Genomic DNA, 13,121 nt, shown 5'->3' on the forward strand with positions numbered 1-13,121 from the left:
TGAGCTCTGGTGATCTTTCCGCCTCAGCCTTCCAAGTAGCTGGAACTACAGGCGCATGCTACCACACCCGGCTAATTTTTTGATTTATTGTAGAGATGAGGTCTCGCCAAGTTGCCCAGGTGGGTCTCGAACCCGCGGGTTCAGGCAATCCACTCACCTCAGTCTCCCAAAGTGCTGGGATTACGGGCTGAGCCACCGAGCCCAGCTTGTTATTGATGTTAAACTGGTTTCATAAAAACAATTTGGAAGGATTCTATTTCTGTACTCTGGTGCCCTTTAAAAAGCATCAGAAGTCCATGACCACATGGGGTTATTTGAAGGAAAAAAGAAAAAAACAAAACCAAAACATACACATTGGGAAAAAGCATAAGAAACCTATATCACATACAAAGAGATAATTTCTATAATAGATTACAATTTCCAACATATCAAGAATAAAAAAGTCAATGCATTTAGTAGACAGAAGGGCAAAGAGTATAAAGAGATAACAGAAAAAAAAAGTACAAATGATTCATATATGTGTGACAAATGCTCAACTGTATTTAATGACACAATGGACAAATGTATATTAAAGCTATTAACAGTTCAATGGGTTTTAAAGACACACAAGAATCAAATAATTTCTATTTAATCATGTTGGCAAGATGTGGGACAAGAGACAATCTTACAAATGACTGATGGAAATATAGGTTGCTATAACTTCTTTGGAGCATAATTTAGAAAAATCTAATAATGTGAAAATGCACATGCCCTTTAAACCAGCAATTTCACTTCTATAAATCTATCTTAGATTTTTCCCCATGTTTATGACATGAAATATTAAAATAGCTAACAATTATTGAGTGCTCACTATGCACTGTCATAATTTAAGTCCTTTATAAATATTAGCTAATGAAAGTCTCATAATAACTCTCTGAGGCAGGCATAATTATTCTGTTCCTAGGCTGAAGAAAAAGAGATCTGAGAAGGTAAAGGTACTTTTTAAAAATGAAACATCTGGTAAGTAGTAGATATGACAATAAAACAGGTGGTCTTGCTGTAAATTTCCATGTTCTTAAAAAGTATAATATACTATCTCTCAACATGTACAAGGATATTCATTGCAGCATTGAATGCAATAGCTATAATACTGTATACGAATGCCCAATAAGAGTAGACTGCATAAATAAATTTCAAACAGTGGAATACATGAAGCATTTAAAATGAGTATCAAAGCTGTTTCAGTAACTGATATGAGAAGATATCCAATATATAATAAATGAAGAAAGCAAATTGCAGAATAATGTGTACATTATGCTATTCTATATAGAGAAATAAGATGAAATTATATTATACATGTATAATCTTACATGCTTGTTCATGTACAGAGTATCTTCAATAGAATTCACAAGAAAGTGCCAATACTGTTTATATGGGAAGGGAAATGGTTGGCTCAGAGATAAGAGTGAAAGAAACATTTTTCACTTTGTATAATGTGCATGTCTATTTAGTCAATAAAGATAAGTACATAATTTCAAAAATTAAAAAGTGGAAGATAGAAATTAAAAATAAAGAAAAACTTTGCCATTATCTAATCCTTTTATTTATCTTACATATAGGTCATCCACATAAGTTTTATTTGAAGAAATTATTCCATAGCTACCATACGTTTAGAAAACACTGAAACAAAGATAATGACTAATAAAGTTTAATATTCACAACAAATATGAGAGGAAAAAGCTTATGGGAAATAGTTCGTCATACCTGATATGTGCATTACAGTATCTTTTGGCATATTCAGTCCATGTTCCAAATTTTTGTGGAAAGAGAGCCTCAATCTGCATGAAAAGCTATAACAACACAAGTGTTCTCAATATGCTGTAATATTTTCAAGTAAATTATTATAATGTTATTATTATAAAACCAGTTAATAAAATAATAAAAAGTATAAACAAAAAATCTACTACTTCTTCCTCAAGGTACTTCCTTCCTCTTCACACCTATCCCTGCCATCCTACTCTTTAGGGATAACTTATCTGTTTCATAAATATACATGTATACATTTTTCTATGTCTATATAAGCATATGTATATATTCTTTTATTCACATAAAGAGGATCATATTTTGCCTACTGTTACACAACTAGAATTCTGTTCCATAAAACATATCTTATACATGTTTAAAGTTCATGTATATCTATTTTTAGTTTTGAAAATTATATAAGCAATATTATAACAATAAAGCACTGTTTAAAGGTTAAATAGCAACCCACTATTATACAGATGTATTGTAACATATTTAAGCAGACTCCTAATTTTGGACATATAGGCTATCTAGCTTTTATCCAATTACAAAAATTAATAACTTCATAGACTTATGCATATGTATATATATATCTAAATATATGTATAATATGCAGCTATAAGTAGCTATATCCATATCTACTAATCATATGTCTATCTACCTATCTATCCCTTCATCTGTATTACTATTAATATTAGAGGGGTTGTAAGATATCTTTTTAGAAATAGAATAGATGAGTTTAAGGTATGTTTTTTGGGTTTTTTTTTTTTTTTGAGTTGGAGTCTCTGTCACCCAGGCTGGAATGCAGCAGCACATTCGTGGCCACCACAGCCTCAACCTGCTGGGCTCAGATGATCTTTCTGCCTCAGCCTTCTGAGTAGCTGGAGCTACAGGTGCACATCACCATACCCGGCTAATTTTTGATTTATTGTAGAGATGAGTTCTCACCAAGCTACCCATGTTGGTCTTGAATCCCTGGGCTCAGGCAATCCTCTCGCCTCTACCTCACAAAGTGCTGAGACTATAGGCATGAGACACCACACCAGGCTTAAGGTATATGTTTTTAAAAGTTTGACAGAAGTTACCATGCTGTCCAGTAAAATGACTCTCCCAATTTACAATTCCATCAAAAAATATCATGAAATCTTTTCAGGTTCACAACTCTGATAGGTTGCACATCATAGTAGTGTTCCACTGTTACTTTAACATGCTTTTTAAAAACAACTATTTCATTGAGATATAATTCATATATCACAAAGTTCATACTTTTAAAGTATACAATTCAGTAGCTTTTCATATATTCATAAATTTGTACATCAATCACTACTGTCTAATTCTGGAATATTATAACACTCAAAAGAAACCTTATATCCATTAGTAGTCACTGCCCATTTCCCTTTCCCTCCAATGCTTGCAACCATGAAGCTACTTTTCTGTATCTATGAATTTGCCTATTCTGGACATTACATATAAATAGAATAATATAATATGTAGCCTTTTATGTCTGGAATCTTTCACTTAGCATAGTGTTTTCTAGGTTAGTCCATGTTGCAGCATATACAGTACTTCATCCATTTTATGGCCAAATAATATTCTATTGTATGGATATACTACATTTATTTGTACATTCATGAACTGACATTTTACTTGTTTCTACACTTTTGGATATCATGAATAATGTTACTATATATCTGTAGGCAATTTTTTTTGTAACTGTATTTTTCCAGTTCTCTTGGGTATAAACCTAGGAATGGAATTGTTGGGTCACATAGTAACATAGTAACTCTACATTTAACTTTTTTTTTTTTTGAGTTGGAGTTGCACTCTGTCGCCCAGACTGGAGTGCCGTGGCTGCTCCCGGCCCCCGCAGTCTGGACCTGTTGGGCTCCGGCGATCCTTCCGCCTTAGACTTCTGAGTAGCCGGAATTACAGGTGTGCACTACCACGCCCGGCTGATTTTTTTATTTATTGTAGAGATGAGGTCTCGTCAAGTTGCCCAGGCGGGTCTCGAACCCACGGGCTCAGGCAATCCACTCACCTCAGCCTCCCAAAGCTGCAGGATTACAGGCTGAGTCACCAAGCCCGGCTACGTTTTAACTTTTTAATGAACTGCCAAAGTGTCTTCTAGAGTGACTTCAGCTTATACCTCCTTTTTTTGTTTTTGTGTTGGAGTCTCACTCTGTTGCTGAAGCTAAAGTGCAGTGGCACGATCACGGCTCATTGCAGCCTCAACCTCCTGGGCTCAGGTGATCCTTCCACCTTGGCCTCTTGGAGTAGCTGGTACTGTAGGTGCATGTCCCTAATTTTTAAATTTTTTATAGAGACTAGTCTCGCTATGTTGCCCAGGCTGGTCTTAAACTTCTGCACTCAAGCAATCCTCCTGCGTTGGCCCTCAAAGGGCTGGGATTAAAAGCTTGAGCCTCTGCACCCAGCTAGTGCTTTACGTTCTTTTTATATGACAACATACTCTTAAATAACCAATGGGTCAAAGAGTAAATTCCAAGGGAAATTAGAAAATATAAATGATGTCGAAATAAATGAAACTGAGGACACAACATATCGTAATATGAGTTGAAGCAAAAATAGTGCTTAGAAAAAATAAATACTACATATGCCTATGTTAAAAAAGAAAGAACTCAAATCAACCACCTAACTTTTCAACTTATGATAGTAGGAAAGGAAGAGCAAACCAAACTCCAGCAAAAAGAAGGAAGAAAACAATAAAGATTAGAACAGAATTAAATGAAATAGAAAATAGAAAAAGAACAGAGAAAAATCAATGAAACCAAAGGTTGGTTCTTGGAAAGCTCAATATTACTGATAAGACTTCAGCTAGATTGACCAAGGAAAAAAAGAGAGAAGACTCAAATTACTAAAATCAGGAATGAAAGTGGGGTTATTACTACCAACCTCACAGAAATGCAAAAGATTACAAGGGAATACTATAAACAATTTTTGCCAAAAAATTAGATAACTTAGATGAAATGGTGAAATTCCTAGAAAGACACAAAATACTAAAACTGACTAAAGAAGAAAAACAATCTGAATGGACATACACTCCATGAAGAAACTGAATTAGTAGAACAGTACCCCCTCATCCATGGGAGATATGTTCCAAGACCCTCAGTGAATGCCTGAAACCACAGATAGTACTGAATCCTAAATATACTATGTTTTTTCCTATACTATACCTACATACTTATGATAAAGTTTAACTTATAAATTAGGCATGGTAAGAGACTAGCAACTAGTAATAAAATGGAAAAATTATAACAATACACTGTAATAAAAATTATGTGAATGTGCTCCCTTGCACACTTTCTCTTTCTTGAAAAATATCTTACTTTACTACATAGTACTAAGCTAATTTTGAACCGCAGTTGATCAGGGTAACTGCAACTGCAGAAAGTGGATGCACAGAAAGAAAACCGTGGATAAGTGGAACGACTACTGTAATCCCAAAACTTCCCACAAAGAAAAGCCCAGGTCGACATAGTTTCACCACTGAATTCTATCAAACATTTTTTAAAAGTAATATTAATGTTTCATAAACCCTTCCAAAAGCATAAGAGAAGTGAATACTTCCCAATTCATTATATGAGGGCAGTATTACCTTGATACCAAAACCAGACAAATACATCACAAGAAAACTACAGACAAATATCTCTTACAAATATAGACATAATAACCAATACAACATTAAATTAGCAAACCAAATCCAGCAATATATAAAACAGATTATAAGCCATGACCAAGTGAAATTTATCCTAGAAACTCAAGGCTGTTTTAACATCCCAAGATCAATTAATGTAACACACTATATCAGTAGAATAAAGAACAAAAAACATTTCAATAGATGTAGAAAAAACATTTGACATTTCTTCATGACCAAGCACCCAAAAAACAAAGCATAAAAAGGACCTTCCTCAACCTAATAAAGGAAATCTAGGAAAAACCCACAAGCTAGCATCACATTTAAAGGTGAAAGGCTGAATGTTTTCTCCCTAAGAAGAGGAACAAAATAAGGTTGCCCACTCTTGCTACTTCCATTCAACACTGTACTGGAGGTTATAGCCAGAGCAATTAGGTAAGAAAATAAATGTCACTGAAATTAGAAAGGAAGAAGTAAAACTGTATGTATTTGCAGGTGATATGATCTTGTATATAGAAAAACCCGAGGAGTTCACTAATATAATATTAAAACTAATAAATGAGTTCAGCAGGTTTGCCAGATACATGATAAATGCACAAAAATCAATTGGATTTCTATGCTTAGCAATGAGCAATCTAAAGTGAAATTGTAAGAAAAATTAATTTACAATAGCATCAAAATATAAATAAAATACTGAGGAATGAATTTAACACAAAAAGTGCAACACATACTGTGAAAACTACAAAGTACTGTTGGAAAAAAATTAAAGACCCCCAAATAAATGAAAATATAGCTCATGTTTATGGGTTAGAAGACTTAATACTGTTAAAATAGCAATACTTCCCAAAGTAATTTATAGATTTAACACAATACCTATAAAATTCAAGCTGAAGGCCAAGTTGAGAAGGTTGCCTGAGCCCACAGGTTCGAGACCAGCCTGGGTAACATGGTGAGCTCTGGTCTCTACAATAAATAAAAAATTAGCCAGGTGCGGTAGTGTGTGCCTGTAGTTCCAGCTACTTGTGAGGTTGAGCCGGAAGGATACTCATAGCCCAGCAGGTCGATGCTGGGGTGGCTGTGAGCATGCCACTGCACTCCAGCCTGGGCAACAGAGTGAGACTCCAATTAGAAAAAACAAAACAAAAATTCAAGTTGGATTCTTTGTAAAATCTGACAAGTTGATAGAAAAAATTCATACAAAAATTCAAGGTTCCTAAATTCATAATATTTAAAATAATCTTGAGGTTGGGCTCAGTGGCTCAACCTGTAATCCCAGTCCTTTGGGAGGCCAAGGCAAGTGGATTCCCTGAACCCATGGGTTCAAGACCAGCCCAGGTAACTTGGTGAGACCTCATCTCTACAATTAAAAAAAAAAATAGCTGGGCGTGGTAGCATATGTCTGTAGTTCCAGTTACTTGGAAGGCTGAGGCAGAAGGATGGCCGGAGTCCAGCAGGTCGATGTTGGGGTGGTCATGAGTGTGCCACTACCCAGGTTGGGCAACAGAGTGAGACTCCAATTAAAAAAAAAAATCTTGAAAAGACAAAACAAAATTAGAGAACTCACACTTCCCAATTTCAAACTCATAACTTAGCATTTTAAATGTTATATTCTTTTTCTTAAAGAGTACCAAGTACAAATCATACAATCCTGAGGACACACAAAACTGGGATTTACCCTTGCTTTGAAAAGTGTCTACCCTAAGTGAAGGGAGAAAAGTACTGACATGTGATCACTGTGGGACACAAGGGCCACTGTTGTATTATTAATGTTCTATTTCTTATATTAGATAATAAGTGATGCATATTCAAATTTTCATTTAAAATATATGTGTCTTTTACAAACTCTCTTTCTTGAATGTATGTTTCATGATTTTTTTAAAACCACAATCACTCCTATTATTCAATGACATAATTTTGAAACAAAAGTTAATTACTTGGGTCTACTTTCCCATTGCCAGTGGGTATCCAACAGTAAAAAAATATAAAAGGTAAAATTACCCAGCACTTTGGGAGACTGAGATGGGAAGACAGAGACCAGCCTGAGCAATATAGTGAGACCCAATCTCTATAAAAAATTTTTTAAAAGTAGCTGGACATGGTGGCACACTCTTGTAGTCCCAGCCACTCAGGAGGCTGAGGCAGGAGGATTGCTTGAGTCCAGGAGGTCAATGATCGTGCCACTGTACCTAGCCCAGGCAATAGAGCAAGACTCTGTATCCAAAAATTAAAAAAAAGAGGTAAAATTAAGCATTTTGTCATCACTATCTATGTACTGTTAAGTGTATCTCAAAAGGCTTCCAGGATAGAATTTTAAAATAGAGGCTAGGTAATACTGTTAGAGATGCAATGATAATAGCTGTTGACAAGGCTTGTCTTAATAATTAATATAATCATGGCTATCATATGTTGAGTGCTTACTACGTGCCAAGGCATAAAGCTACTTTCAAAGCAATATTTCCTTTAAATCTTCCAGCAACCCTATAAGACAGCAAGCACATGTTTTTTTCCATAATTCAGTGCTCACTAGTTAATAGGGCTTCCTTAGGAAACACTGAACTTATAGTCTCATAAGAGTTTCACCAACCATTTCTTCTTCCCAATCCTTTAATCATTCCATATTTTACCCACCTCTTAGAGTGGCAAAAGATAATGGGAAACAAATGCCTTATTACTCCTTTCTAAGTAGATACCTTATCTGGTTTGCACATAAGCTTGAACTTCCCTCTATATTCCTAAATGGGGATCTTGAAGTGAAAGAACAGACAAATTGTGCAATGCAATATAAAAGAAATAAAGTAGATTCAACCCCAATCCTAAGGAGGCTATAATGTAGAATAGAATAAATGAATATTAAGACTATATGATCCTCAAAAACACATGTGAAGAATATTACAAATTTGTACAAAATATGGAAGCCTTATAATAAAGGTAAAAGCTATTTTTTATATATACCTGTAAGCTTGGCTATATTTTACATATAAATAGAGTAAAACTAATAATGAACACATATTTAATCATTAGTAGCTGTCTATAAATTCCCAATATACTCTTCCAGCATTTGAGTCATCTAATTTGAAATTAAAAATTACAAAACAGGTGATTGATTCAACTTTCCATTTTAAACCCCAAGTATAAGGGTTTTAATACCTCTTCAGGCCTTCCTAAAGCTGGAGTTCCTGTAAGAAGAATGGCTCGTCTGGCTTTCTGTACTACTGGCAATAAAATCTTGCTGCGAGTTGCATTTCTGGACTTCATGTAGTGTGATTCATCTACTATAACTACTTTGAAGTTCTGATTATTCAGTGCATCTATCAAAGTCTCTGCATCTGTGGTTAAAAGACCATAACCCAAAACTGTCACTTTGCTGGTCGATATTCTCCTAGGGAAAAAAAAAAATCTATGTTCTTTAAAAATATCTCAGTAACAATTTATCATAAACAATATAACACTTTTGGGAAAAATGCAGAGGAGAAGAAAGAAGAAAATGGTAAAAATAAAAGGAGATGGTACTACCACTAACACTCAATTTCTCTTAAGGTTTTATTGTTCTAAAACATATTAACCCAGGATCCAAAATGAAAAATTTTGGCTGACAAAAACCAAAATTTTGGTCAAATGATCTTTGAAATATTTTGACATCCAGCAAGCCACATTTTATTAGGATAAGAACATTACTTTTTGACAATATTTGCTTCTATGGATCATGCATAAAGTGGATACTTAAATATTACTTGACTCTTTGAAGAAACTGTCACACAAATAGGATAGCAGTTTTTCTTTTTTTTGAGTTGGAGTCTCACTTTGTCGCCCAGACTGGAGTGCAGTGGCCGCTCCCGGCCACCGCAGCCTCGACCTGCTGGGCTCCGGCGATCCTTCTGCCTCAGCCTTCCAAGTAGCCGGAACTACAGGCGTGCGCTATCACGCCCGGCTGATTTTTTGATTTATTGTGGAGATGAGGTCTCGCCAAGTTGCCCAGGCGGGTCTCGAAACCGCAGACTCAGGCAATTTACTCACCTCAGCCTCCTAAGGCGCGGGATTATAGGCTGGGCCACCGAGTCTGGCTGGATAGCAGTTTTTCAACCTGGGTGATATTGGTATTTTGAGCAGGATAACACATAGTGTAACAGGGCTCTTCAATGCACCGCAGGGCATTTTGCTTCCTGGTTCCACCCGTGAAAGGTCAGTGGAGTTTTTCAGTCAGTGCCAACAAAAAAGCCCGTAGGCCTGAGGCCATGGAGTGTGGTCAGAAGAGAAGAAAGATACCACCTTACGTAGAGAATCACTTAGCTGGCTGGGCTTGGTGGCTCCTCTTGTAATCCCAGCATTTGGGAGGCCAAGGTGAGTGGATTGCTTGAGCCCGCGGGTTCGAGACCCACCTGGGCAAAGTGGAGAGACCTCATCTCTATGATGTATTTGTGGTAAACATATGATGGCATATACCTAAAAAAATAAAAAATTAGCCAGGCGTAGTAGCGTGCACCTCGAGTTCCGACTATGTGGAAAGCTGAGGTGAAAGGATTGCCGGAGCCCAGCAGGTCGACACTGGGGTGACCGTGAGTGTGCCACGGCACTCCAGCCTGAGAATCCAACTCAAAAAAAAAGAAACAAAAACAAAAAACCCAGAGAGAGAGAGAGAATCACTGAGTACAGCTGTAATATTCTTTATGTTATTCATTTACATGTTTATTTCCCTTACTATATAATGAGACTGGTTAGGGCAGGGAATGTGTCTTATTCATCTTAGTATATATAAGGCTATGATCTCAATGAAAGCTTATAGAATTAAATAATTAGATAAATAAACTCATTAACACTAAAACATATCACTTTTGTACTTTCTGTCCCCGGGGAAAAATACAGGGCAGAGTCAGTCTTCTGCAATTCTCTATTCCCTAACAGAAAAGGCTGAGATTCTAAATAGCCAGTACCACCATGGCAACTGCTTTTATTTTTTTTTTAAGTGGCAACTGCATTTTAAGCCCTGTATAAATCTACTTAATACAGAGATCTATGATTTTCTCACTGTACTTTACCACCAGAAGAGCCTACAAAAGAAAAGTAGAGTTAATATTACTAACTTAGGTATACTAAGAGCAACAAATAGAAGAAAAGGGCTTCAAAGGACACTGCATCAAGACTGCTATATCTTGATTAGTAAATGGTCCAGGAATAACTGGTATGTGCCAGGGAGAATATGTATTTGTGGTAAACATATGATGGCATATACCTCAACCTGTTTCTCTAGGTACCTGGAAGACACTGGAAAACATACACTTTGATACAATTCTATCTAAAATATCTCAAATGTTATTCAGATAAAAATATTAGCCACTATTTAACTGCAAGAGTGTACTTCCCAAGTAATGAAAACTAGATGACCTAAACGCTATGAAAGCTAATAGAAGAGACATATTTTAAGAAAATTTAAATGTAAATATTTAAATAAAGTATAGCCAACAGAAGATAGGTATAGAGGCCTTAATAAAGTCTATGTTCTCTAAATTCTTAAGTGTTTTCAATTTTATGCAGTTTTTTTGGAGAGAAGAGTTATTCATAATGATTTTCTACATTTTATTTTTGCTATGTAAATAGTGCCCACATTTTCTTGGGCCCATAAAAGTATAATCCATTAATTAGGGCTCCAAAGTTGAAAGAGAAAAGGCCCTCCATCTATTTTGTCTATTTCAGTGCCCTGAATTCAATGTGCATTGAATAGCCCCTTCCACATTCAGAAGGCCAACTATATTTCTACTAAAGTTTTTTTTATGTTAACAATCTTAGAGAATACAATACAGTACAATAATATCACAATCAAAATTCTAAGTATTAAAAGATAGATATTTCAGGTAGATGTGTTGCTTTTTATTTAAGGCTGAGAAATAGATAATTTTGAGTTTCTGGAAACATGATACTTTGAATGATTACCAAGATATTCAGTGTAATAGCTTATCAGTATTCAAATTGGTTGTCTTATACCAATGGCTAGAAAGCAAAATAAAATAAAAATTACTAGCAACACTATAATAAACTTTTTGAGGACTTCAAATAATAACAAAGTAAATATGTTCAAGATATAAAATAGAAAAATTATAAATTAACTTAATAAAGAAAATAAACTTGCTAATATTAGTTATACATAAAACTTGCTTATTAACTAACCACTTGGAAAGCAAAATCTACCATAGTTGCTTGATCATAAAGCTTCAAGTTAATTACTGAAAAGTTGTGAGATCTATTTTTGAGCTCTAAAATAATTAACTTAAAGTATATTTAAGGTACGTATAAAGTAGATGTATATATCTTCAAAGGTATACATATTTCACATTTCCAAAAACCCCAGAATTTACTTGAACAAATTGTGTATTCATTCTTATGTTTAAACTTCAGTTACCTTCGACATACTCTCTGTCTGATGCAATACACCTGTCAAGATGCTTTTTCCACTGCTCAAAACAGTTTTTTAACTCGTCAATTTTGATGCCTTAAATTTAGTGCTTCTGTCGCTTTTTTTATTTCACCCCTTCCACACTGACAAAAAGTCCCTTTGAGGCCTTTTTCATTGGGGAGGGGGGAATCGCTTGGGCGAGATCAGGTGAAAAGGAGGGAGGGACACAGGGGTCATGCCGGTTTTGGTCAAAAACTGTTGAACTCACAGTGCTGCATGGGCAGGTATATAAATCACCCATCATGAAATGGGCAAACACCCTGAGAGACTCTCCAAAAACAAACTCACTGAAGCTGAATGAAGTCTCTCACAACAATGCTAGCTGGTACACTGATGCTTATGGGTTCCTAGAACGCTTACACAATAGGCCCTTCCTCCAAAAAATAATTCCGAGTTTTTTGGGGTTCTTCTTTGTACTTTAAATATATATCATAAAATAAATTAGAAATTAAATATACTGTTGGGTTTTAGGTAAATAATAAATATTTTAAAATGTAAAATAAAATTCTCCACATTACACACTTACTTCTAAATTATCTATAGGTGATATTTCATTCTTAACATGAGTATATACTAAATACACATGAGGAATACTTTTTGTTCTTAAAGATGAAAAAGTTGTTCTTACCTAACATCAGTTTTATTCTGAATAACATTGATTTCTTCAGGACCTAGCTCTGGGATCCATTTCTCTATTTCTTCTGTCCAAGGATATCTCAGAGATGAAGGGACCACTATCAAAAGAGGCCATTCCTCTTTATAGAAGTAAGCAATTGCAATTGCCTGGATTGTCTTTCCTAGACCCATCTAAATTAAAACATAAATAAATACATATTAATAATAAAGTTTAAAATGTTTTGAAAGAAAATATTTATTGAGGTTTTATTTAAAAGTATTATTATAAAAATAATTTTCAATGTAAAATCAGTTGGATTGCACAGTCAATAAAAAAATTCAAGATTACAAGGACCTATAAAATTCATTAAGCAAATTATATTATGCTCAGACCAATTTGTGATGGAACTTAAAGAGATAAAATTACTCTTAAGGTTAAATATTAGTTAACTGATTTCTTAAATATTAGTTACATTGATTTCATAAAATTTAGTTTTATAAAATATGCTTAACTATTTATAGTTTCTCCTCTTAGACAATACAATAGTAAATGCTTTCCCTATATATCACAAAACCATGTTATTTTAAAGTCAGAATAAACCCTAAATGATGTACATGTTACAAAAG

General features: G+C 34.8%; 1 protein-coding gene across 1 annotated transcript; it reads right to left on the reverse strand.

The window, feature by feature from the left end:
• Nucleotides 1-1,743: 1,743 nt before the first annotated feature.
• Nucleotides 1,744-12,686, reverse strand: LOC103260229 (DNA annealing helicase and endonuclease ZRANB3-like; the record flags this gene model as incomplete). Its single annotated transcript, XM_021712203.1, has 3 exons — nucleotides 12,508-12,686; nucleotides 8,582-8,813; nucleotides 1,744-1,829 (listed from the first exon to the last, which is right to left on the reverse strand). Coding segments are annotated over exons 1-3 (497 nt in total), but the record flags the coding sequence as incomplete, so codon positions are not given.
• Nucleotides 12,687-13,121: the final 435 nt, after the last annotated feature.

The sequence above is a fragment of the Carlito syrichta genome, unplaced genomic scaffold (genome assembly GCF_000164805.1).
Source record: "Carlito syrichta isolate Samal-C Ts95f unplaced genomic scaffold, Tarsius_syrichta-2.0.1 Scaffold88829, whole genome shotgun sequence".
NCBI lineage: Eukaryota > Metazoa > Chordata > Mammalia > Primates > Tarsiidae > Carlito > Carlito syrichta.